General features: G+C 40.5%; 2 protein-coding genes and 1 pseudogene across 16 annotated transcripts in view; 1 reads left to right on the top strand and 2 right to left on the bottom strand.

The window, feature by feature from the left end:
• ABI2 (abl interactor 2) overlaps positions 1-7798 on the top strand; it is a 111532-nt gene extending 103734 nt beyond the window's left edge. For all 14 annotated transcript variants that reach the window (XM_045806547.2, XM_087862921.1, XM_045806543.2 and 11 more), the window contains one exon: positions 7454-7798. In XM_045806547.2, coding sequence (XP_045662503.1) covers positions 7454-7629 — 176 coding nt within the window. In that variant the 3' untranslated portion in view covers positions 7630-7798. The remainder of the gene's footprint in view (positions 1-7453) is intronic.
• A 4707-nt stretch (positions 7799-12505) lies between these two features.
• LOC148110798 (ras-associated and pleckstrin homology domains-containing protein 1 pseudogene) lies at positions 12506-20031 on the bottom strand (annotated as a pseudogene).
• Positions 20009-26661, bottom strand: part of LOC123798225 (ras-associated and pleckstrin homology domains-containing protein 1) — an 81477-nt gene continuing 74824 nt past the window's right edge. Inside the window, exons 15-17 of one of the 2 annotated variants that reach the window (XM_045806537.2) lie at positions 22739-22881; positions 21350-21425; positions 20009-20144 (exon numbers count right to left, since the gene is read on the bottom strand). In XM_045806537.2, the coding sequence (XP_045662493.1) occupies positions 21351-21425; positions 22739-22881 (218 nt within the window). In that variant the 3' untranslated portion in view covers positions 20009-20144; position 21350. The other variant, XM_045806538.2, reaches the window with a different exon arrangement.

The following is a 26661-nucleotide window of genomic DNA, read 5'->3' on the forward strand; positions in this document are numbered from 1 at the left end:
CCTGGAGATCTCACTGCATAGACAAGGTAGAGATCAGAGTCTTGGGAGGCCACAGAGAAGAAGTAGTTACACAAAGACAGAGGACAGAGCTCTGGAGATCTGCAGAAGGGTCCCTTGAGCCTTTGTCGAATACTCATTTGTACATCTGTGTGAAAAAACTGCCTGAGATTGGAGAAAGAAAACCAGAGAGAAGTATGCAAAAAAAAAATTATTGGAAGTAAAAAGCCTGGGAATAGTTCATGCTCCTGAACCAGCCAGAATAGAAAGACCTTGCAATACACAAGGCATAGAGAAGATAGGCCTCAAAACTGGGTCCCTTTAGCGATGGGGCCAAATTCGCCCAGCACTAAAGCTTGTCCTGGACTGCCCTAACCAGTGTTTACATGCAGACCTTGAAAGCATCCAACCGATTTCAAGTAACTGAATTGATTTTCAGAACAAAATCCAACATTGTTCAAAAGAGTAAAAAAAATCTAGGGCACCAAAAAGTTAGATCCACAGTGTTCAGCATCCAATCAAAAATTCCAAGGCATGTAAAAAAAAGCAGGAAAATATAACTAAAAGAAGTCAGTCAATAGAAACAGAGCTAGAAATGACTGAGATGGTGGAATTACAAAACAAGGGTGTTATATAGCTATTACAAATGCGCCATGTGTCCAAGAAAGTAAAAAAGAAAACATAAACACAGAGAAAAGCAGAGTATGTTTAAAAAAAGAGAGAAACCCACATAGAATTTCTAGAGATGAAAAATAACAGTATTTGAAGTGACACTTCAGAAAAGATCAGCAACTTGGATGATACAACAATAAAAACTACCCAAAAGGAGACCTGGAGAGAAACCAAACACAGAGCAACAGATATGTGGGACAATATCAAGTAGTCTTTATTTGTAGAAATATCTATTTTTTTTTAAGATTTTTTTTAAAATTTATTTATTCAAGAGAGCAAGAGAGCACAAGAAGGGGGAGCAGCAGAGGGAGAGGGAGAAGCAGACTCTCCCGCTGAACAGGGAGCCTGACACGGGGCTCGATCCCAGGACCCTGAGATCATGACCTGAGCTGAAGGCAGATACTTTACTGACTGAACCACCCAGGCGTCCCAGAGTATATTATCCAATATATAGAAAATCCTACAAGGAATCCACAAAGAAGCTGGTAGAACCAGAAAGCGAGCTTAGCAAGATTGTAAGCTACAAAGTCATTGTGCAAAACTAGTTGGATTTAATTATTTTTTAGAAGATTTTATTTGAGAGAGAGAAAGAGAGAGAGAGTGACACAGATAGAGCACGAGCAGAGAGGAGAGGGAGAAGCAGGCTCCTCACTGAGCAGGGAGCCCGATGTGGGGCTTGATCCCAGAATCCTGGGATCATGACCTGAGCTGAAGACACATGCTTAACCGACTGAGCCACCCAGGTGCCCCAGATTAATTGGGTTTTTATATATGAGCAAGAAACACTTGGTGATTGAAACTTATAAAACCGTACCTTTTGTAGTAACATCAAAAATATGAAACACTTAAGGATAAATTTAATAAAATATATGTAAGACCTATGATGAAAACAGAAATTAATAAAGGCCTTAAATAAATCAAGATATATATTATGCCCTTTGATCATTATTGTTCAATAATTGGTTTTCTCCAAATTGATCTGTAAATTGAATGCAATTTCAGTAAAAATTCCAGGAGCCATTCTTATAGAAATTGACAAGGGGATTCTAATAGTTATATGGAAATATAAGAGATCTATAGAATCAAAACAGGTTTTTTTTTTTTTTTTTTTTTAAAGAGTAATGCTGGAGGATTTAAACTAAGGCTACAGTATTTGGGACGGTGTGATGCTGATATAAGTGCAGAAATATATATCAATAGAATATAGACTCTAGAAAAAGATCACACACATTGTTTAACAAAGCTGTCAAGGTAATTCAGTGGGGAAAGGTAGTGTTTTCAACAAATGTGCTATAACAGTTGGCTATCCGTCCTTTGGGGAGCTTACATTAACAAATAGTGGACTTCCATTTCTGGCCAAGGTAGAGCAACAGTCATCAGATTTACTCTAAAACCATTAGGAATGAATCCAGAAAAATTGGTATGGTGAAATAAAGGTAAAAAAATTAACGTTCATGTACTTTCTACCCTTATTTTACCATACACAAAAATTAACTTGAAATGTATTTTAGACCTAATGTACGACCTAAACTATACAACTTCTGGAGAAGAATATAGGAGAAAATCTTTGTGTACGGGGATTAGGAAAAAAAATTTTAGAGAGCACATAAAAACATGACGCTTGAAAGAAAAAATTGATAGATTGAATTCCGTTAAACTTTTCTTCTTCAAAGATTCCGTAAAGAAAATGACAAGGCAAGCCTAGACTGGGAAGAAATTTTGCAAAATAACTCAGTAAGGAGGCAAGCAACTTGTAGAAAAAAAATTTGAACACACTTCACCAATTAGATGCATGAATTGCAGATAAGCACATGAGAATATGCTTAACCTTGTTAGTCATTAGGGAAATGCAGATTAAAGCCACAGTGAACCAAACTAAATCCCACTACACACCCTCTAGAATGGCTACAGTTAGAAACCCTGACAATACCAGGTCTTGGAGCAAGTGTGGTGAAACTGGAGCTCTTAGGCTTTGCCGGTGAGAGTACAGCGTGTTTCAGCTACTGTGACAAACAGCTGTCAGTTTCTTAGGAAATAGATACTTGCCAAGCTGATCTGGCAATCCCTTCCTACAAATTTACTTAAGAGGAATGAAGATCTATGTTCATGCAAAGACTTGAACTCAAATGTTCATAATTGCTTTTATTCATAATAGCTAAAACCTGGAAACAACGCACATGTCTTTCAATTAATGAATGCATAAACTAGTTGTGGGATATCCATCCATTCAGTGGAATACTGTTCAGCAAAGAAAAGGAACAAACTTAGTGATAAAAGCAACAGTATGGATGGATTTCAAGCATTATAGTAATGAAGGAATATACTGAAGACTCATACTTCATGATTCCATTTAAATGAAATGTGAATGATCAGTGGTTTCCAGGGACCAATACTGGTGGGTGAGGAGATTTACATAGGGGCAAAAGGAAACTTTGGGGTGGTGGGCGTGTTCTATATGATGATTGTGGTGGTGGTGGTGGTGATGTATTTGTCATGTATACAGTGTATACTTTTGTCAAAACTTATTGAACTCTGCATGTATGTGGTTGTATTTTGTGTCTAAATTACACCTTAATAAAGCTGTTTTTAGGAAAAAAAATAATAAGCCCAAAGCCCTACAGTAGTAGGGTATGGCTTCGGCCATTGACATGTTTTACAAATTCCCTACCTGATTTTAGCACTGTCCTAGATAAAGTGATGACAGTTTTCAGCTCTGAAAAACCAGTTCAGTTATTCCTTAAGAGAAAAGCACAATGAAAGAAAGGTTTTGCTTTCTAAAAATGTACTCTTCAGTGAATATGTTAAAATCTGGAGAAATTTGTAAGAGAGGAAAGTGAGTTGCTTTGGTCCAAGTAACTCTTTTAGAGTTTAAAAGAGTATGCCTGAATTGTTCTCTAAGATGTTTTTCAAACATCTGATTTATCTGTTAAGTTCAGATCTTTTAAAACATGAAAATCAAGTGAGCTCTTTCTTACTCTTTCTAGCAAAACAAAAAGAACCAACCGTGCTGTGCTTATGGTTGCTTTTTTGTGCATCAGTGTTAAGGCTGCTGCGTTATAACGCATTTTGTTCGCTTGGACCGTAGGGCCTGGCTTTCAACCCTGCCTGCATTTTAGAGTCACCTAGGCAGCATGTAATGTGTCTGCACCTCCAGACCTAAGAAACCAGAATCCATGGGCATGCATCCCAGGCATCAGAATTTTTAAATTTTTTATTATGTTATATCAGTCACCATAGAGTACATCCTTAGTTTTTGATGTAGTGTTCCATGATTCATTGTTTGCGTGTAACACCCAGTGCTCCGTGCAATCTGTGCCCTCCTTACTACCCATCACCGGCCTATCCCAATCCCCCACCCCCCTCCCCTCTGAAGCCCTCAGTTTGTTTCCCAGAGTCCATGGTGACTATGCACTCAGGCATCAGCATTTGTTAAAGTTTTTCTGTAATTCCAAGGTTGAGAACCACTGCCGTAGGAGGTGGTTTATCTTAACCTTTGATTACTGCCCATACTAGTCAAATGGAGATAATGTGTATATGTAAGTGTCTCGATTTAACTTGGGTAAAGAACAGGTATTTCTATGTATTTATTATGTGCTTGGCATAATGCAAGTGTTACTGCATATGTAAGGCAATTAGTCTCCCCTTTTTTGCAAACTAGGAAATTGAGGTTCAGAAATAATTTATATAACAGAAAATGTGTTACAAAAAAGACAGTATATAATAGTCATTAATGATAATAAAAGAAGCTAACATTTATATAATGTTTACTTATCATAAACAAGGCCCAGGGCTATATCTTATATGTACATTGCTTCATTTAATATAACAATGTTATATTGTTTTAAGGTGTTAGCACTATTGTAATTCCCATTATACAAAAAAGAAGCTTAGGAAAGTTAATTATGTTCTGTAAACTTACAAGTGCTAAAGCTGGAATTTGAACTAGGTGGTATAACCCTAGAGCCCACATTCTCCCCGCCCCACCCCACCCCTAGAGCCCACATTCTTAACCACTGTCCTAAGCTTGATCTCAGACCTGGGATTGAGTCTTTGCTGTACTTTTTATTAGCGTTAAATTCTTCATGGCAAACCTCAACTTATTTGTCAGTGCCCATTTTATATCCCTTCCTTCTATCAAGCCATCCGTTCTTGTGTTCTTCCAGCTCAACGATGTAACTTCTTGGTAGAAGTATAAATAATGTATAGTAACTTGTCAGATACCACTTCTGTCCGCACAGGACTATGATAGTCTCTCGTTCACCTTTGTATCTCAAAAATCAGCATGGATGCTCCATTAATGATTGTCAAAAAGTGAATAGTGCCATTAGTTGTATCTGGGGATTCCAGAAAGCTGCTCAGAGGACATGGCATTTGTGGTGTGTCTTGAATGATGAGTAGGAGTTTCTCAGGCAAAGAAGAAAGATAAGAAGGGCCATCCAGGCAGAGGGAATCCTCAGAGTGAGTCATGGCGGTTTGGGATATGGTGAGTAGTGTCACGTGTAACATGGTGGATTGTAGGGAGAGGGCAGGATATGAGTGTAGTAAGGGAAGTAAGTTGTAGTTGGTAGTGGGAAGCCTCGAATACCAGCCTGAGCTGTGTGCGTTTTTTTTTTTTTTTTAAATCTAATGGTAAAGGGAAATTGTGGAATATTTTTAAGCAGGTTAATAATAAGTTCCCATGAACTTAAATATTTTAACTTTTCTGTTTTTTTAAGATAAACTGGTAATGGTGTAGAGCACATTAGGCAGTAAGAAAAATAGGAATTGGGAAGACCAGGTTGGATACCTTCCTAAGCAAGAGATGAGGGCCTCAACTGAGGCCATAATGCTGAGAATCTTGTTCACATAAATAAGTAGATGCAAATGGAAGTGTTTCTCAAGTGACACTGTCACTCAATTTTTTTTTAACTCTTTTGAGAGTTATCTTCCAAAAATCAAATAATGTTCTGCCTTAAAAAATTATGTTCAATCATGTCTCAGCTGATAACTCCAGTATAGTATTTCTTAAGTTTTGTTAAAAGCAAAGGAATGGAAGTAACTTGCAAACAGGTTGGGTTGATCAGTCGAGTCATTCTTTCTTAATATTGCACTGTATTTTGAATTGTCCATTTGGCACCCATAGCTGTTTTGTACTTCGATAGTCCATAATTAAGGATAAATAGGAAAGGAGAATTTTTATGACTGATGTCTGATTGAAGGTGTCTCCAGCAGACCAGTTTTACGAAGCCATATATGATAGATATAAAATTTTTTTTAAATTCCAGTATAGTTAACATAAGCGTTATATTAACTTCTGGTGTAAGGAAGTAGTATTTTTAAAGTTGAGAAACTAGAAAATGTGTCTATAAAATTATGTCACTCATATTGCTTAGAAAATCTTTAGGTATGAAGTGATAGGTATATTCTTAAAGACTGCCGCCCTGACTAGGGCAATGACTGGTGATAATGGAGAAAAGTGTTTAGCTTTGAGAGATTTAGGAGGTAGAATTAGCAGGACTTGAGGGATATTATCCTCCTAATTACTTGCAGTGGGTTTGCATTTCCAGAAGCATCAAGAATGTTATCAACTCAAAGAAAAACTAAAAGATATTAGGTTGACCAGAACTACTAAGTACTCTGCATATCTTGTATTCTCTTACATTTAGTTAAACTTCTGTGTTATCTAATTGTATTTGTATTGAGGTGTTTGGTTATATTTTGAGAAGTACACACTACAAACTCTTCCTAGGCTCCTCTAAAGTATTTTCTGGTATCCTTAATAGATTACTATAATGGCAAATATTCAGAGATTAAGAAAGCCATTTAATTTTTACTAAAGCAAGCCAGAAACAAAAATTAACTAGGGCAAGTCACACTAAATCTTATTAAGTCCCTGTTGTAGTTTTGTTTTCTTATTTATGTGAGGATTATGTTTGCATGAGACACTAACAAAGTCAGTATATACTTACCAGCATGATGGCTCGATGGAGATTTTACTGAGTGGAATTCCGAGTGGTATAATAAGGGTACAGAGGATCCTTTTACAAAAATAAATCTTCATGTGGAGTTGAGCAAGTTATAAGGTATCCCAATTTAACTAAACTGTTGAGGTCTAATGATTAGCAACCAGAAATTGTCTCAGATATTATTACCAAGTTATTTAAGCAGTGAAAATTACAGGAGAGCTGACAGGTATCTGTTTTCTTAACCCTTTTGGCCCGTCATTGTGGATATGTTAAACGGGCACAATGCAGCCTGTGTTTTGAAAGAATATATATAGCAGACTCCCTTATTGACACATAGAACTCGTGGGAATTCAACTACTTACTCTACTTCATGAATAGGTACAGGCTCTAGAAAGTCGGAGATGTAAATCCGCTATTCCCTTATTCTCATTTTCTCACTTGCCTTTTATGGTGCATTTTACTGCATTAGTATAGTTCGCATGTTTAAAGATACGTGTTTTACGATGTGGTGCTTCGACACGCGCTCAGCTGAGGTAGCAGCCATCGTCCCGATTCTGGGATTGTGCATCTTTCTTCAGTAAGGTATTTTTCCATAGGCTCTTCAAGGGTAAGTTTGACTAAATGTGATTTTTTTTTCTTTTTTGCCTTTTATAAACTGTTTTGAACCTACCCTCTCCAAGATGGGATTCCATTGTATATAACTGGGTATTAGAAAAAAAATTAGTCTGTGTTTAGAAAGTCACTGAAGTGCTGTAGCAGTTGGGAAAGGATGGATATTCATTTATTTGTTTCTTTCTGGAGATGTTATTCTTTTCACATTCTTTTTTTTCCCCCTCTAGTTGTGGCAATTTATGATTATACAAAAGACAAGGAAGATGAGCTGTCCTTTCAGGAAGGAGCCATTATTTATGTCATCAAGAAGAATGATGATGGTTGGTATGAGGGAGTTATGAATGGAGTGACTGGGCTCTTTCCTGGGAATTATGTTGAGTCTATCATGCATTATTCTGAGTAAAGCTCAGCAGCGCTGTGTTTCCCTCACAGGAATAGTCAGGTCTTCCCAGATTATCAAAAGGCCCTGGGGATTCCCCTCCAGTGAAATGAAGGAAGGATACAAATGACACAAACTACTTACGTTTTTTTTGGTTTATTCCCCAGTATTAAAAAAGCAAGCTGAATCTGAACTAATGGATCTTTCTGCCATTATTTGTACTACGCTGAGCTGTTTGGATGAAAATAAAGTGACCATTTCTAAATATGTCAGAGGCATAACAGCATATAACTCTGTAAAACAAATCAGGTTAAGACTGATTCAGAAAATCTGGGATCTTTCTCAGGAATACTGTACACCCCTGGGATTTCTCCTCCTGCAGAACCGTGGCATTGGAGGTTCTTCAGTGCCTGTGCTACAGGGTCAGCCTCGTGGCCCTAGTGCCGGACCCTAGCCCCACACTTTCTTCCACTTGTATGAGGAGGAGCAAACTAGTATTTAAATATCATCCTTCACCATTTTTATAACTATTTCGATGGCTTATTTCCTCTTAACCCTGTAAATTCTGCATTCTCTCAGCATTTGAGTGCACAAATGAGTTAATGCTGCTGACTTGCATCCTTCATGTTTTTCAGTTTGTAGATTGAGGATGATGAAATGAGTCCCCAAACATTCTGGGGGTGGTTAACAATGCTGGTTTCATTTTGATGTGCTGCTGCTGCTGCATGCGACTGCACTGCCACTGGTGGCTTGTGGGCCCAGACGTGTGGCCACCTGGCTCACGTACCGAAGTAGGCGTGTGAAGCTAGACGTGAGGTTCCTGAGGTTCGGGAGAGCACGTTCTGCTCATCGGCATCCTAGACCATTGCTTTAGGTGGTTTCCAGGAGGAGAATCTTGGAGGTCAGACCAGCTATTTCTTTACTTCTTCCACTATTTAGGAAAACATTCTTTTTTGGAAAAGAGCAGTTATTTTCAAGTCTCTTGACAGTCACTGGGAATCAAAGGCTTGCTACTGTGCTCCCTGATTTTAATGGTCAGTGTCAGCTGCTGCTGAGTTTACGCATTTAGTTCTAGGAAAGGTAAATCCTCTCCCAGTTTTGTGATTGGCTTTTGAAGCTGCTGCTCTTGGCAAGAATTCGCACCTTGTATCTCAGACTAAGAATAGTGGGCTATGAGGGCCACATACTCACCCAAATGCATAGATAAAAATTAAGGTAACTTTGAGCGAAACAATAACAAGTGTTTTTTCCTGTCTGTACAAGTTATAGCTTCACATTCAGTGGAGTCTGTAAGGCAGTTGGCTTTTTTAGTCATCACTTCTTTAATCAGTGTAAGATACTGGAAAAGTCCAGGAGCGCTTGCTGTTCAGCAGCTGGATACTGTGGTGAGGACCCAGCTCACAGGCCCAGAGCTGCCATGGGTTTGTCCTCGTCCCAGGGACTTCGCCAGGTAATTTCCCGGTGCTGGGTGAAAAGGGGAGAGGCGATCACTGCATTTATTTCAAATGAAGGCCTTGAACAGGAGAGTGTAGGTAGAGGAATATGACTGAAAAATGAACAGGTGCACTAGTGTACGAGGGAATTCAGATGGTGTAAGCAGAAGTTAATATTCCACTTGTAGATCTGTTTTCTGAGCACAAAACTTCATCACCATTTAACAGACCCAGATACAGAGTTCCCGTATCACGACTTTTTGTTTTAAAGTTACAAGGGTTTTCCCCCACACACTGCAAGTTAGTTGTTTTGCTTTTAGATTTAACATTTTGAATTTAGTGTTAACTTGCCTCCACTTCTTGCTTTTGTTAGGTCATCTTGACATTCTTTATGCCCTGTTTTCCTTTAAAGTAATGGCCCTGAGTGTCCTCTGAGCCTTCAGGTTCATTATGAACCAAGACTCTCTACCTGGGTAGGTTAAACTCTTCTTAGTGTTGGTGTATAACTAGGAAAACTGTTTTGAAATTTAGGTGTGTTCCAGTTTTTACTTAAATAGCTTTGTGCTGAGAAAGCTTAGTGGATTTTTAAGGCAAGAGGGTATTTTGAAATCCTATAAAGTATTCACAGCTCAGACCTACTGAAGCAGAGATGATAATTGTGCAAAGAAGTTGGTGGTGGTCAGCTTGCCTGTTGGACCCCTGCTGGACTGTGGCGTGTAGAAGACCTGAAGCAGAGGGGCTCCATGGGTCAGCTGACTTTTTCTATATTATTTAGTACTAATGTATACAGTTGTTTTAAAAACACCTGTTGGATTTTCTGCATATTTTAAATTTTTGTACAGTTTTGAATTCTATATATTGTCTTGGAAGGATGCTATGTAATGATGATGGGCCAGCCCTACAGTAATTGGAGACTTTTAATGTATGTAATATTTCATAGATTGCATGCTATTAATAGTCTGTGAAGGTAGTATTTCTTGATTTATCGTAAGTTCCCCCCCCATTTATCTTTTTACGAACTACAGGATGGTTGGTAGTAGGAATTCCAAATGAATGCAGAAGTCTTACAGGCGACGTAATATTGTGGAAAAGATGATCCAAGTCTAAAATCTGACTTGTAAGCAACCATTTTAACAGGATAGAGGGAATCTAATGGGAGAGGGGATTGTTTTTTCCTTCTTGAAGTGCTGCTTCTCCTTAAAATAAAAGTGACTTAGTCGCCTCCCCCCTTTTGGTACTACTATTTGAAAGGCCATGGGGAGATGAATGAAAATACACTTTCTTGTTGACCTTATGGCCAAGGCAATATATCAAAAACCAAAATAGTGTCAAGATCTAGACCTGAGAGATTCAGCCTGCAGTATTTGGAGTAAATATGAATCTTTTAAGATGTCTCATTCAGTATTCTCCAATTTTTTTTGGCTACTTGCTTTCTGTCTCCCTCAGGGGCACCTGCTGTTCCCGTCTTAGGGTTGGCAAGGGCCTGCTTCTTTTGCTCTGTTCCTAGGAAGTCACTAGGTGAGACATGCTTATCCCTCCCTTTCTTTCCCCCCTTCTGCTGCTGCTGTTCCTTTCCCCTCTGGACAGAAGGTTTGTGCATCTTTACGGTGATGTTGTGATGGAGCTGTGCCTCCCTAACAGTCTTATGTTGATTACAGGTGATTACTTAGGATTTTTCTGCTTTTGAGAGGCATCAAAATGGTGGTAGTTTGCTTTTATCCTTTTGTGTTCATTTTCTTTTAGCAGGTACTTTTCTGCATTAAGCTGTTCCTTTATTTTTTTTATTACGTTTTCTCCTCGGTGGAGAGAGCATGACATGTCCTGAAGGCCACCTTTCCCTTGGAAAAGGGTTTGATGGAGGAATTGGCAGGTGACTGCCAAGTCTTTGAAAAGAATGGGGATCTGAATCACTTCCCATCTGTTCACTTCTGAACTTCTCTGGCCAGGAACTCCTGACTGGTGTTAAGGTGACGATTTCCCTCACATGATATTTACTTAGAATCATAGAATTTTAGACCTACATGAGATTTTAAAAAAACATTTAGTTCATTTTCATTTTAACTGATGAGGTTAGAAGTTTCATTTCAGGTAACAGCTAATTAACAACAGAATTCCTGACTCAACACCTGTATTCTTTCTACAGCTGTCTTAATATGCTGTAGGTTTCTTTTAAAATTATGAGTGTTACTTGATGTCTTCAGGAGGATACTTGAAAAGATAGGCTGTTTCGATAAATAGCATCAGTATTGAAACTGTTTAAAGGAGTGCACTAAGCACAACTTAATTCGTGAATATAATCTTCATGTTAACCCTTCTACTACACTCAGTACTATGTAGCAAAAATAGGTTACCTGATTTCAGCACTGGCAGGAGCACAGCAAACAGCCTTATTTGAGAGAGCCTTATAAAACAGTTCTTAAACAGAGGCATTGTACTCATAACCTTATGTTTACTTTATGCCTGTTTCTTGAGAATTTCATAATTCTTAAAAAAAATTCACAAGTAAAATGATAGGGCCTAGCTGTGTATAAATGATCCTTGCTCAATATCTTGAGATTTTTTTGTAAAAAACACAAAAACAAAAAGCTTATTTTCACATTACGATGGGAATGTCTTTTGCAACTTCAGAATTCTATGGAAAAGCAGTTTTTCATATTTTGTGTCCATGCATCTTTTTTCTTAAAATGGTTTACAAAAAAGAATGTTAAACAACTTGTGATCTGGCCAGTTGTATTTTTAAGCTCCTGCAGGGAGGATTGGTGTCCTGAGTTGAACAGAAATCATGCAGGAAAACTTGAGGGAGCAAGTCTGTTGCCAGTAATGTTTCTTGTGTGTGCCATTAAGCCACCTCCAGCTGAGTGGGGGAATATTCACTTTTTAATTTCAAAATTGTATTTGAAATTGTTGCTGTGTACTAAGAACTTGACCTAAATAAAATTCTACAAAGTATGAAAAGTCCAAATGTCTTGTGACTGTTTTTATGCAAGTAACCAAAGAGGTTACTGAGGTGGTGAATCGAAGTGTATAGGAGAGTCCTTTCCTGTTGCTCTAACGTAACATGAGGGTTTTCTGATCACTTGTCCCTAAATACAATTCTTTTAATAAAAAGCTTTTTTTTTTTTTTGCCCTCGTTTGACAAACGATAGTGAGTCATAAATACATTATAAATACACATTTATACATACCTTGACATGGCAGGTCAACACGGAATTGTGATACCAAAGCTTTGAAACAACAAGCATCCCTTTTTGGATTTGGTTGTACTTTGTTTGTTTAAAGAAAAAAAAAAATCTTAGATTAAATAGCCAAAGCTTTCTCTCTCCTCTGTTGGTACAAACTGAAGTTTAACCAGTTGAGCGTATCAAGTTGGAGTTGAATTTACCTTCCCACTTAATTTGTTCTTACTGCACATCTTGTTTGTTCATGGGCACCCCAACATAAACAGCGAAAACCAAATTTAAACCATGTTTAAATGAAATCTATGTATTCTTTTTATTAAGGATTGGGTAAGCTGACATAATGAAAACACAGAACTGAAAACAAATTTACACTGACTGTATGACTACTGTCCTAAGCCATTACAATAGTTCACCAATAGTAACTCGTAATTTGGAAAATAACTTAATCCAGCAGTAGAACAAAAAAAACATCATCAGTAGTACTGAATATATCTCTCTCATATATATATATATATATATCTATATATAGGTTTGCACAATCAGGGAGCAAGGCACATAATGAAATGAGAGCGTACATTTAAGCAGAAGAAAATAGCAACAAAGCTGAAAGAAAAATTGTAACTTCACCTTTACCAAGCTGTGCATAATCATAATCTTGAATAATGTTCTCTATCGGGTACTTTATAATGCAGTTCCTTTTGCCTTCTTTTTCATGCTTTAAAAAACTATATTCCTACATTGTATCTATTTATTTATGGCAAAGCTCCCACAGCCTAGGTATCAGTGTAAGCCTTGACTCCATTTTGTCAAGAAATGGGAAAAGGAGCAATCCCAGTTAAATATGTGCAACTTTCCTTTAAAACAGTAAACAATGTTTTTACAACGTTTAGCACAAGCTAATGATATTGTAAATGTACATTTCTATAAAAGGAGTTCACTAGTGGCTAATGATAAAATTAAGCAAAATCATTTGAAACATTCCAGTTAATGCTTATTTTCTAGGAGGGATTATTTACAAGTAGAAAAAAAAATATATAGGAAGTAGGAATCATGAAAAATGGCAGTTTTTGGTATTAGGTTACAATAAATCTGACAAACAATGGACAGTTCCCCAAATGCAAAGACTTTCTGAAAGTGCTGCAAGCATGTTCTGCCTAAGAAGAGGTTGAGGCTTCAACAGTTAAGAGCTTGGTATTAATAGCCACCCGTCATCAACCTGGTCACTTCTGAGCTTAGCCATCTGTTATGTAGTATTTGCCGTCACCCTGACTCGACTCACTTCTCTAAATGTCTTTGGTACAAAGCGGCCAGACCCCATTCAGGTAGATGAAGCCATCTCTTGCGAGACAGACACTTTCTCTGTTTTTGCGCAAACTACAAATACTCATCTTCCTTCTCTTTCATTAGCACCTCAAAGTTTGCTTGTTGGATTTTTTTTTTAAATGCTATTCCTCCAAAAGAGTTCAAGGCACTGGGGATTGTAGCAGATAGTGTCTTCTCTTCAACAAAGAGCAAACAAATTGGAGATTTTTTCCCTTATGTGTTTATCAAGTATATTGTTTTTACTTAGCAAATTTATTCTACAGCTAAATTTCAGGTTCCTTTTACATGTAGACCTTCCGAGGGCACAGTAAGAAGACAGCACTTGTTTACTTGGAGGGATGCACCAGTAAAAGTGTAGAAATGTTCTATTGAATTTTTAAAGGAAAATCTTACAAGACAGTGGGATACTTAATTGTACTTGGATCTCTCTGTGCATCAAAGCTCAACTTGGTGAGTGAGCACATATCCCTATAGGGTGAGGGATAACCCACTTTATATAAATGATGTAAAGTGTATAAAGCAAAAGTCAAAAGTGCCAAAAGGTACTGGTAACCTAAAAGGAAGTTTTAGAAGTAGACATCCTCTCATCAAGTGTATAAATCCAAATTATTATACCTACTTTACTTAAAGCAAGTCATTACACCTATAATCATACAGGGCCATCCAGGTTTAACTGGTCTAAACTTGAATAAAATTGGAGACATTGTATCAGTTGTAATTTGTTAGCTCTAAAGGTATATGAAAAAATTAACATAAAACTAGGGGAAAAGTTTTTTTGTTTAAATTCACCTCGTGTTCGTAACAAATTGCTTTTAGCTGAGGAAAAAAGGTGACAAAGGGTTCTGTTGGTGGCTTGATAGTCAAATAAAACCAGTCCATACCACTACCTGACACTGTTTCCCCCAGGCTATGTTGTAAGCTTACAGCCTTGACCCAAGCTTCCTGGCGGCTGCATTCTCCCAGGAGAGCAGCTCCTGAAACTAACAGGATGCACGGCTCCTATTAATGTTGATCTCAGGCTTGTCACTGTATTGGAGTTATTCATGGTCTCCCAGTTTTGTTTAAACGTTCTTGATAAACTCAGCATTGTTTTTAGTGGCAAGTAAACTTTCATGGAGTGAGGACTTCCACGACAGTTCACAGCCCTTAGCAGAGAGTATGCCGTCGGTGGGAAGGAGCACCTTGATGTTAGAGGGCTGTAAAACACCATCACGTCTACGTTACTTTGACATTTTCTGATGAAAACTGTTTCCTGTAATTTTTAAGTCACCAATCTTTCTCATCTTAAAAAGTCCCAAAAATTAAAAAAATCCAATTGACAGTTAAGTGGGTACCTCTAAAAGCCATAAGAATACCTTTCCTAAGGGAAAATTATAGCAGCTAAAGAAAATTTATTTTAGTAAAAGCCCAGCTGAATAAAATTTCAATACAGAATAGTCTAGCATTTATATTCTTACCTAGAACCTGTGTCATTTGTTTTATTAACAGGATAGGCTCTATTGCCCTTCAGAGTTAGTACCAAAACTTGAAGCACAGGCTGATCCAATTCTGAAATTCTCTGTGGTAGAGGTTAGGGCTGTCACTAATTAACCAAGTCACTAGCTGAAGCAGGCACCTGTTTGCACTGCCCTCAACAGCACACGACTCATTTTTCAGGACAGCCAAGTTAGCTGTCCAGATTTTCTTCTCTGCCCAGAAGCAGATACGTGGGGTTGGAGGAGCTGCTGAGCAGAAGGCAGTGGAAGAAGGCACAGTCCTAGTGTCCTCTGGCAGTAGGTGTTCTCCAATAACGCACCAGAGAAAAGTTACAAAAATAACAGAGTAGTCTCAAAAGAACCCCACAGAACTACATCCCAACAAAAATCCAAATTTAAGAACACCCCACTAAGGAGTAAAAAGCTAAGAGTATATAATCTTATGTATTATTTTGTGTTTTTTTGATTCAGTGTTTCACATAAAGGGGGAAAAAGCTGATTAACAGCCTTTTCTGTCCTTGGAGAAACCTAAAGGAAAACAACCTGTTGTAGACAACCCATTGGATTGGGGTAGAAACGACATAGTTCCTCCTCTGGCCCTGCTCTCTTCTTGGTGCCATAAGCGTTCTAAAGGATGTCTGCTCTTCCAGGAAAGTGGTATGCTGGAAGCATCGGTTTGGGTGGCTGTCAGGACTGACAAGCCAAGAAGTCCTAGGGAACCCCACACTGACTAAAGCTACGCTGTATCTTGAGGCTGAAATCATGGGTGAAAGAAGACTGAGGGAATATTCTTGTTTCCCCCCCGCCAGGAAAGTTGAAGTCCACTTCACATAAAATAAAGACCATCACCACCACAAAAACCCTAGTGATGAATATTTCTATCACTGGATTCGTATTAATCACCTTACCTGACAAAGAAGGGTGATCCTTAGAACCTAAAGCCGTAGGCAAAACTTGGGAAGTTACTTCACTCCTAAACTACAGCAGAGCTTGGCCATCTGTACTCAACCATTGCCGGAATCGCTGCGCAAGCTTAGATTAACAATGCAGACTGTCTTAAAGGTCACTTCATAAGTCTAAGAATACCAACCACACAAAACTTTGAGAACAAATGAAAAGATCCAAAAAGTATCTTTTAAAGAAGCAGGGCTTTAAAAAATGCACACTGGTACATAGTCTTATTGCTCTCGAAGCACATGAGCTGCTGAACAATATCCTAGAGATCTAGGCAATGGAGAGGTGCCACTTCGGACTCTCTATGATGCAATCCTTTTTTGGAGGTGGGTTTATAGGAGTATCTTGTGTATATAGAACAACTTTTGCTTATTCTCACATTATTTACTATCTCTGCCCCACTGCACTGACATCACTTTTTCCTTACGGGACAATGTCAAAGATTTCTGCAGTTTGCACTGGTAATCCTTATTCACGACAGGTAGAGACTTTCATTACAAGATGTGCTCATTTACCACTGCTGGGATGGCTAGTTTTTATTGTTTACGAGCAGCTCTGAGATTGCATTTTATTTGTAATGGTCACTTCATCATCATAAACTGATGAGACTACGTATTTCTCTCATATACCAAGGAAAATTCACAGGATAAAAAAAAAAAGCACTAAGCGCAGTGTGAAGCATACAGAATTGTAGTGTCATTAGCGCAATGATTCCATTTTATACCAAACTGCACATGCATAATATGTAAGGTCACTCACTGGACTCGGACTACACTGCTCCATCAGGACACCTGGGAACCCGGACAATCTCCACGACCAGGCTCCGGCAAGCAAGAACCCTAGTGTGCGCCAGCAGCGGAGGATGAAATGGTCAAAAACCTCACTTTTCCCCTCCCTCTGGGATAGTCCCATACTTAACGAATTCTTTGCTGTACACTACAGTCCATACACAACCTGATGATACCTGCACAGGGGGCAGTTCTGTTCTTTCCTAATCACCCATCCTAGAACAACACACAAAAAAGACGCATTTCAGAAGGTAATTTTGTTTTTTGTACTGACGCACTGTATCGGACACAGGGTATATATATTTGATATAGCAATTGTCTACAGAGCTCTACTATCAACACCTACCTAAAGCACACACTATAAGGTAACTGGTGACCCAAAGACATACTGGGACGGAGCATTCCAGGGGTATTGTGTCAGATATTCTCTTACGACAAATCAAAACAAGGATCACGAAGCCAAGCTTGATGAGGCTTCGCAAAGCTCATGAATAAACTTCCAACAGTACAGAAAGAACTATCCGGGATTACAGTACTAAATTGTCCAGAGAGCTTACCTGTGACAGAACACATCAGATACCAGGTGGGATCGTGGTGGCACCACTGCAACTAGAATGGTTCAGTTACATCATGTGTTTACATCCTATGCACAACCACGGACGGACACACACCCGTGGAAACTTCCCCATACTGTGCTAGTGACCCACCCGTGATGCTGACAGTTTCTGGATTTAAAGTGCCCCTTCGTGTGTAAGTAATGAAGTGTCAGCCAAGCAGTTCGAACTTCAGCTAACCGGGGAATAAACAAACACAAAAGCCCCATCGATACACCAAACATTCTGTTGTCTTCCCAAACTGAGAAACAGCACATAATACATCTATTCCTTAATATATAATACACAACATGCACAGATCGGCTGCACATGGACACTTAGAAAATGCCATCTAAGTCAGTCATTAGAAGTTTTGGTCCAATCCACATGATAGATAACAGAAATCATAAGGGACAGGACACACATCCCCTTCCATGCCTCTTCCACCCGAAATACACAACCCATTTTCAGATTAGGAGAGAAAAGGAATAAATAGACTCACTCTCAGCTATATATATACATATACACATACATATATGTATACATATATATACATATACATACACACACTACCTACAGATGTATAGCTCTGTGTGTCCACGCACACGTACACACACATATAGCTGGATACTACCTGAATAACAACATCACACTAGGAGGCTCTGAACACCAGAATTCATAGGTGATCAGGTGAGCTGATTGTAGAACTGATTACAGATACCATGAAAATAAATCCTACGGTAGCTACTACCAGTCTCTCGAGAGCTTGGTGTTCTGGTCTCTTTTGGGGGGAGCGGGAGGGGGTCCTCTCCGCAACGTTGCATAGCCCGATATATGACTACCTCCGTAACTGGCTTTCTGCTGGTCAGAAAGCAGTTCCGGGGGGGGCGGCGGCAATGCCATGTCATCCATGGTGGCTGTGGGTTCTGCTCTGGACACGCGGGAGGAGGAGAGCGAGCCATGCCGGGTGATGGACTTGCGTTGCAGTGTCCTGTTGAGGTCAGCGAGGAATCCAGGCTGGACACTAAGGCTGGATTTGGGAGAGGTGGGCACTTGTGGCACAACTGTGGCCATTGCTGGCTGCTCAGAGATCTCTGCTTGAGTGAGGCGGGTGCTGTCATTCCGTTTGGGTCGTGTGGGTGGAGGGGCCTTCTTCGTGGATGTTTTGGACCATGGCTGTGGTTGAGGATTAACGACTGCCACTTTGGGAGAGGTGTTTCCCGAGAATACAGCTGGAATCTCTATGGGGGGCAGAGGAAGCTCTATTTCAGGTGGAGGGGGTGGAAAGTCAGAATCCGATGGAGGAGAAGGAAATTCTACTACAGAGTCCTTTCCACGCCCACTCAGGACAGATGCTTTTGTCGACACACACCCTTGTTGGAGAACTCCGGGAAGGTTAACGCCAGAAAGATTTAGTTTTCCCGGTTTTGGGGGCGCTGCTGGAGGTGTTGGGGTCTCTTTGCTGGGAGACCCTGAGGGTTCTGCTGGCGATGCAAACTTGCTCACTAGACTGTCTACTGAGGGTCTCTTAGGCTCAGGGTGCTCTGCGCAACTGCTGGACTTAATGCTGGAGTTTCGCTGTGGGGTTGGGGGAGGTTTCTTTGCCCCCGGGCTGGATGTCTTACTGGTCTTTTTGCCTGGAGATCCACTTTTGTCGGAGGCAGGAGAAGCTGTGGGTGTAGCTGTCAGTGGCGGTGGGGCTGGGGCCGGGGCTGGTGGGGGTGGAGGCGGAGGTGGTGGTGGTGGAGGAGGAGGGGGAGGAGGAGGAGGAGGGGGAAACACCAGGCTGCTCTCAGGAGGAGGAGGGGGGAAATCCAGAGAGGGGACAGGGATAGAGCTGGGCTGCCACTTGGGCTTTGCTTTTACAGCAGGAGGAGACTGTGGGGCCACATTTGCTGAGGGAGGCTTGAAGGGCTGCTCCACGGGAGGAGGGGCTGGAGGGGGCGGAAACTGGCTGGCTATCTGCTTCACGACCGAGGGCACCGGAGACAGCGGAGAGGGAGGTGGTTTTACACAGAAGCTCTGCTGCTTGGGTAACGTGGGTGGGGGGACTGGACCAGGAGGAGCAGGGGGAGAGGGTGGAATATGGGAGACAGGAAAAGCTGGCTGCTTTTTTGCTGGGGGGGCTGGAGGAGTAGGTGTGGGTGGCACAGCTTGTGTCATAACAGGTGGCACAGTCTTGGTGCTAGTTGGTGGGGGCATCGTCACAAGGGGTTTGGGGGGCGCTTGGGGAGGGAGAGGTGCAGGGATAGGAGGGGGGGGTGGTGGCGCTGGAGGGGCCACTTGAGTGGCATGCTGAATGTGATGAATCTTTAGTGGAGGAGGTGGAGGGCTGAACTGTGGGAGGGATGGGGTGCAGGGTGCCGGTTTGAGCTGGGCCATAGCTGAGCCCGGGGTTGGGGGTGGGGGCGGAGGAGGGGGTGGAGGAACGACTCCATTGGGGGGCACCAGGATCTGAGGCTTTCCTGACTGGGAGGTGGAGGCCAGAGACTGCATCACTGAGGGTGGTGGAGGCTTGAACAGGGGTCCTGAGTGCTGAGAAGCGTTCTGCAGCCTGGTTATTGTGCTGTACTTGACGAACATCGTGGCTGCTGAGCCAGCAGAAGGTGCAGACTGGCTGGGCAGGGGAGGGGGAGGGGGGGGGTGGGGGAGGTGGGGGTGGGGGAGGAGGTGGGGGTGGAGGAGGTAGAGGTGGGGAAGGCTGTGAGGCAGTGTAGGGGGTGACCAGCTTGGGCTGTGGGGATAAAGGGGGCATGAGTGAAGTGTAGGGTCGATTCATAGACTCCATTCTGGCCTAAAAGGAGCATAAAAGGGGGGTGGGGTGGGAGAGAGAAAACACAACAAACATAACAGTTACAGAGGTAAGCTTTGACTGCGTCAAACTAAACAGCAAGGAATCTGGGACAAGCGAGAAAGGACTCAGCAGTGGGACAATGTCAGGAAGGCGAAAATCAGACTCCCTGGGCAACAAGGGCACAGCGAATTTGTTCACCAGCAATACTCTCAAATGTCAAGACTGCCTAACAATCTAGGGAAAATGTCCTGCTGATCAGTGATGGGCTGATTTTTGAGCCCTGACTTTCACACACCTGCCACGAACAGGAGCCCCCGTGGGAGGACTTCTGTGTGCTGACCCCCCCCCGGACTGTGGCAAGCGGAGATGTGATGGCTCGAGTTCACCTTTCAGTCCATGGCTGCATCCACCTCAAGCAGATGCCATAACTGGGTTTAGGAGTGCTGGTGGAGGGCCTCCCGAGGAATGAGGATGGCTCTGTGATGCTAGCAAGCTGACACGTGAGAATATGAGAATGTTCAGCAGGGCGTGCACAGTCACACAGGAATGAATGAGCTTGACACACACACTCGTGTTCGTGTGAGACACTTGCATCCAACATGCACAGAAGTCCAGCAATGCAGGTAAAGGGGGGGCATTCTTTACATTTGTTTTACTGGAAAATACATAAAGAAATGCTTTATAAACAATACAGCAAAAGATTATAAAAATACCATACAGAAAAAGCCAGGAGAAAATGAGAGGAAACCTTAGAAAACTAAAGGAAACATATCCAGAAATGGCAGCTAAAGTTTGCCAACAACTTGCTGACCAGCCCCTCGGGGCACCTCCACCACTGCCCGATTACCACATCTGGTCATCTGTGTCATGGAGCCGCTCATGCATGAATGTGGTTCAAGTACTTTTGAAAAGAGCAAAGGAAGAGCCCTTGGTTTAATAAAGTTTGGGCACATGTTTTAGGTTCTTTGAACAGACTGTGAGGATCCAAGATAAACCATTTGTTTCCAAACTACAAGTGACATCTAATTAGCATCGAGAACGCTCAGGTTAGTAGACTAGAAGGCTCAGGACAGGGCTGAATTCTAATGCCCACCAGGACACTCACATGTTTCTTTAAAAATTGCACAAAGTAAAAAGCATTAGTCTGCGAGACTTGGTTACAGGAGTCACCCAGGTTAATGTGTTTCCAAAGAACAGCCCCTGACCTTAACTTGACCCTGTCCTGGCTGCTGCAGGGGTGCAGACCTTAGCTGTGCTGGCCTTCTCATTTGGCACCTGAGGCTGAGGTAACAGAAGAAACACAGGTGGGGTCAAGACAGACAGACCATCACTGCTGCACGGCACGGCGTGTGCTCCGGAAACACCACGACCAAACTGCTGCTTCAGCACAGAGCATTCGGATCCTTCGTTTATTATTATTATTATTATTATTATTATTATTATTATTATTATTATTTTTCTCTTGGCCTTTCATTTAAAATGTACATGGTTAACACTATTAAAAATGTAGTAAGGGAGAAGACTTTTCTTTGGATATCTGAATTGTTTAACAGAGTTATTAGCACCAGATAGGGCTGTTTCATCCAAATTGATTAAGTGGGGAAAGGGAGACAGAATTATGTCTTAAAATCTGAGCCCCCAATAAGGGAGTTAAACAAACTGTCAGTGTTTTGAGAATTCAAGTCATTAGAACCAATTTTCAAATATTTATTTCTAAGACAGAGTGTTCCACCCCCACATAGGGCTACTAATGCCTCTTGCTGAGGGGCAGTAAACATACCACATATGCAAATAAAGGAATAAATTAAGGGAAACTATCCATTTAATTCTCATTGGTGAGTGTACTTGTGTAAGTGATTCAGACCAAAAGAACAAAAAAAATCACAATGATTATTGGGTAAAAACACAACACTCAGGCCAGTTGTGCCACTGGTCCCTCAGTGATGGCATGAGCTCCTGCCTCCTCAGAGGGCAGGTACAGCCAGGACACGATGCTGCCCACAGAACTTCAGAGGCAGTCTGACATGCTTTCACCTGGGCTAAAGAACCTAAATATTTCTAAACAATCCTGCAATAATTACAATGCATCCTTCAGTGTCATTGAAGTGTCCCGTACAAAGTTCAGGGATCCAAAATTTTAAGAGGATTAATCTGAATTTAGTCTTCTGCATATACTAAAATTTGAGAAAATTCATCAATGTGCAGAGAAATGCCAAAAAGCATGAAAGAACAGAAGGAAGGAGTCTGAATAAATTAAATTAATAATGAGTAACGAACCATTAGCAGCTTCTCTGAAACAAAGTTAGGGCACTGGCACTAAATGGTGTTGCTTCATCCCAATTGATCAAGGGTAAAAAGGAAGAAATCATTACTCCTTAAAAGTGTGAGCCATCGATTAAGTCGTTAAATTGCCAGTTTGAGATCTTAGGTCATTAGAGCCAATTCACAGATACTCATTTCTGAAGAGAAGTCAAAGTAAGAATACTAAAATAGGGCCAAGAAAGAGTTCTAATAAGGAATAAAAGAACAACAAAATAAACCCATGGAACATCAGAGATTCTTTTTATATACATTAACACCAGTGTGTTACCTACCTTGCTGGATTCTTCCAACTGAGTGCCACGTTTCCAGGCTTCAGAGAAGATGGAGCTTACAATACTCTGGGAGCGGATGTGTCCTGCTGGCTGAGTATCAGACACTCCACTGTCAGATTGATTAGAATGATTTGACTGAGACTCTGTTTAAAATAGATTTTCAAAAACAGGATTAAATAAGTTGTTATTCCGACGGTATGAATATGTACATTTAGCTAGCTCTTTTACACAAGATCAGATGCTATGCAGGACTGCAACAAGTTACTTTTACTCAACTCATTTCATATAAACACACTTCAAACTTTCCTCTAGAAAACTTCCCTTACCTTAGGGCTAATAGAAAATCTTGATTCTTCTTAAACAATTCACCATGACAGACTTAACATTACAATGAAAGGTTTGTATAACATTACTAGTACCCGGACAACCTGGAAGAGGTGTTCTTGCCTTGCCGGGAGGCCAGGGTACAGTGTAGCCGGCTGCCTGATGGTGCCAGTACCTGAATCCCTAGAAAACACTTCTCGCTTGAGCTCAGGGTTGCTGGGAATGGTGGAGGATACACCGGATGTCTGTGTGACATCCAGGATGAGGGACCTGGGGAGATTATGTCATTGGACCCCAAGTCAGGTGTAAGATAACCATGCAGAAGGAAGCACCCAGCCCAATGGCTGACATCTGGTGGAGATTCGGGTGTTAAGGCTAGTCCTATCTGATGACTCTGTGGAGAGGGGTATTACTAGATTGCTTTAGTAATCAAGTCCAGCCAAGTTAGCCAAAGCAGTACAGAGATAATAGCTAAGAACTCCTTTGGATAAAGTTAAGACATATCCTCAGGCAAAAATATAGGATAAAACCTACTCTGTTTTCTTCTTTCTTCATCGTTCAATTGCTGAGTCTTTTAAAGGTTTTTAATTCCAGTATAAATAACAGTTATATTAGTTTCAGGTGTACAATATAGTGATTCAACAATTCTATACTCAGTCCTCATCACAATGTGTCTTCCTTAATCCCCATTACCTATTTCACCCATCCCCCCACCCACCTCCCCTCTGGTCACCATCAGTTTGTTCTCTATAGTTAAGAGTCTATTTCTTGGGTTGCCCCCCCCCTTTCTTTACTCATTTGTTTTGTTTCTTAAATTCCACACGAGTGAAATCATCTGGTATTTGTCTTTCTCTGACTTATTTGGCTTAGCATAACACTCTCTAGCTCCACCCATGTTGCAAATTGGCAAGATTTCATTTTTTATGGCTGAATAATATCCCATACACATACACACCCCATCTTCTTTACCCATTCATCCATCTATAGACATCTGGACTCTTTCATAGTTCCATAGCTTGGATATTGTAAATAATGCTGCCATAGAATAGGGGTGCATATATCCTTCTGAACTAGTGTTTTTGTATTCTTCGGGTAAATACTCCAGGGTGTGATTCCTGGATCACAGGGTACTTCTATTTTTAATTTTTTGAGGAACATCCATACTGTTTTCCACAGTGGCTGCACCAATTTCCGTTCCTACCAAGAGTGCATAAGCGTTCCTTTTTCTCCACATTCTCGCCAACACTTGTATCTTGTGTAATTGCTGAGTGTTTTTTTTTTTTTTAAAGATTTTATTTATTTGACAGTGATAGAGACAGCCAGTGAAAGAGGGAACACAAGCAGGGGGAGTGGGAGAGGAAGAAGCAGGCTTCCAGGGGAGGAGCCTGATGCGGGGCTCGATCCCAGGACCCCGGGATCACGCCCTGAGCTGAAGGCAGACGCTTAACGACTGAGCCACCCAGGTGCCCCGCTGAGTGTTTTTTAAAAAGTTGCAACTTCACTAGCCTCCTACATCCCTGTTTAATTACTAACCAGAACAAGAGCCTATAAGATAGGAGGCTGGAACATGTGAATCCTTGAGCTCTCTTCAGCATGAATGAATACGATTCTGCAATTTATATTTACAAGTCTACATAATATTTAACACTGTATAAGGAGGGATGATGCTGGACTAGGAAAAGGAACCATTCCACTTCATAAAATGTGTGCATTAATGCACCTGCATTAATGCTATATGAATTTAAAAAATATTATGGCATCTTTTTTCTCAAATCTCTCCCTTAATTTTTCTAAAATCTTACTTGTGACTTACTCTTACCTTGCCTTTCTCAATCCATTATCTCAAAAGGGTCTTCCTCCCCTTTAATAAATATTTTCAGAATAGTTTTAGATTTATGGAAATGTTCCAAAGCTAGCACAGAGTTCCTACATACCTAGCACCCAATTTACCTCATTATTAACTTGCTACATTACCATGGTACATTTGTCACAACTAAGGAACCAACACTGATACATTACTAATAACTACACTTCGAACTTTACTTGGATTTCACTCGTTCTTCTGTAATGTCCAATTTTTTTTTTTAAATCCAGGATCCCATCCAGGATATCACATTATAGTTGTCATGTCTCCTATGATAGTTTCTCAGGTTCTCCTTGTTTTTGATGACCTTGACAGTTCTGAGGAGTACTGGGTCAGGTATTTTATAGAATGTTTCTCAATTTTGATTTGTCTGATGTTTTTCTCTTGATTAGACGGAGTTATGAAATTTGGAGAGGAAGACCAAGAGAGGGAAAGTGCCAATCTCATCACATTGTGTAAAAGGTACATGCTATCAACAGAACATATTACTGAAGATACTGCCCTTGATCACTTGGTTGGGGTACTGTTTGTCAGGTTCTTCCACTGTTACTCCCCTTTCCCCCACACCCAACTACCCTCTTTGGAAGCAAGTCACTCTGTACAACCCACACTTGAGGGTAGAATTAAGCTCCATCTCCTTGAGGGCAGAGTGCCTGCATAAATCATTTAGAAATCTTCCACACAGAAGATCTGTCTCTTTCCCATTTATTCAATAATGTATATCAGTATGGACTGCTGGCTGTTTATTTTATAATTTGGATTATAATCTTACACTATGTTATTCTGTTGCTCAAATTGTTTCAGCTTTGGCCCCTGGACACTCTCTCAGGTTGGCTCCTGTGTCCCTTTACACAGCCCCACCACTGTGTTTTGAACACTTCTTTCAACATAAGCTGCTTCAGGCTCATCTTATTCTCTGCCACAGCACTAGAACCAGCTGTTCACCACAGAGCCCTAGTTCCTTTCTTCTGGAAAATGGCATTAGAAAACCAAGATCAAGGCACTCTGTATTTTCGCTGCTCCTGGGGTGTCACTGCTCCTAGTTCTCTCAGTGCACAGCACTAGGAAATACATGTATATTAACCCATGGATATACACATTCTCATTTTGTTTCTACTTACTTAGAGATTAATTAGTCATACAACTTTTTAGTCAAATACTTCTTTTTTAAAAAGTCCATGTTTTTATTTTATCCTAAAGTAAAACAGATTCTGAAAAAAATTTCCTTAAAGTATACATACATAGCCACGTAAAAACATAGACTGAAAGACAAATTTATATGTTGTACTAATAAATAACAAGAGGGTTTTTTTTTTTTAGTCAAATATTTCCTAAAGTTATTACTGCTTTCATGTGATGTCAGAACAAAAAAAAATATTTTGCTTTTAGAGGACATAGTTATTATTCATGCAATATTTTGAAGGGAAAGAAGCATTTATTTTAAGGTGTGATCATAGCATACTTATTTAAAGGATGTGGAAATGTGAAAATAAGCACTTTTTGAGTATCACTGATTTCTAGTGAAAACTTTAGTAAGTTTGATGACTTAAACGGCCTCCTTAATTGTGATACTGAACTAATTCTAGTTATTTTCACTCTGCTGAAATGTCAGGAAACCGATGGGGAAGGAGGGCAGTTTCATCATGGATTCTGAGGTTGGAGATTTTCTCCAAGCAACTTTTCTATCCCCAGTAATGCATTAACAGCTGTTGTTCAGCAGTATGACTGAGTCTGA

This window comes from Ursus americanus, chromosome 1 (genome assembly GCF_024610735.1).
Source record: "Ursus americanus isolate L20-20 chromosome 1, mUrsAme1.1.p, whole genome shotgun sequence".
NCBI classification, from domain to species: Eukaryota; Metazoa; Chordata; class Mammalia; order Carnivora; family Ursidae; genus Ursus; species Ursus americanus.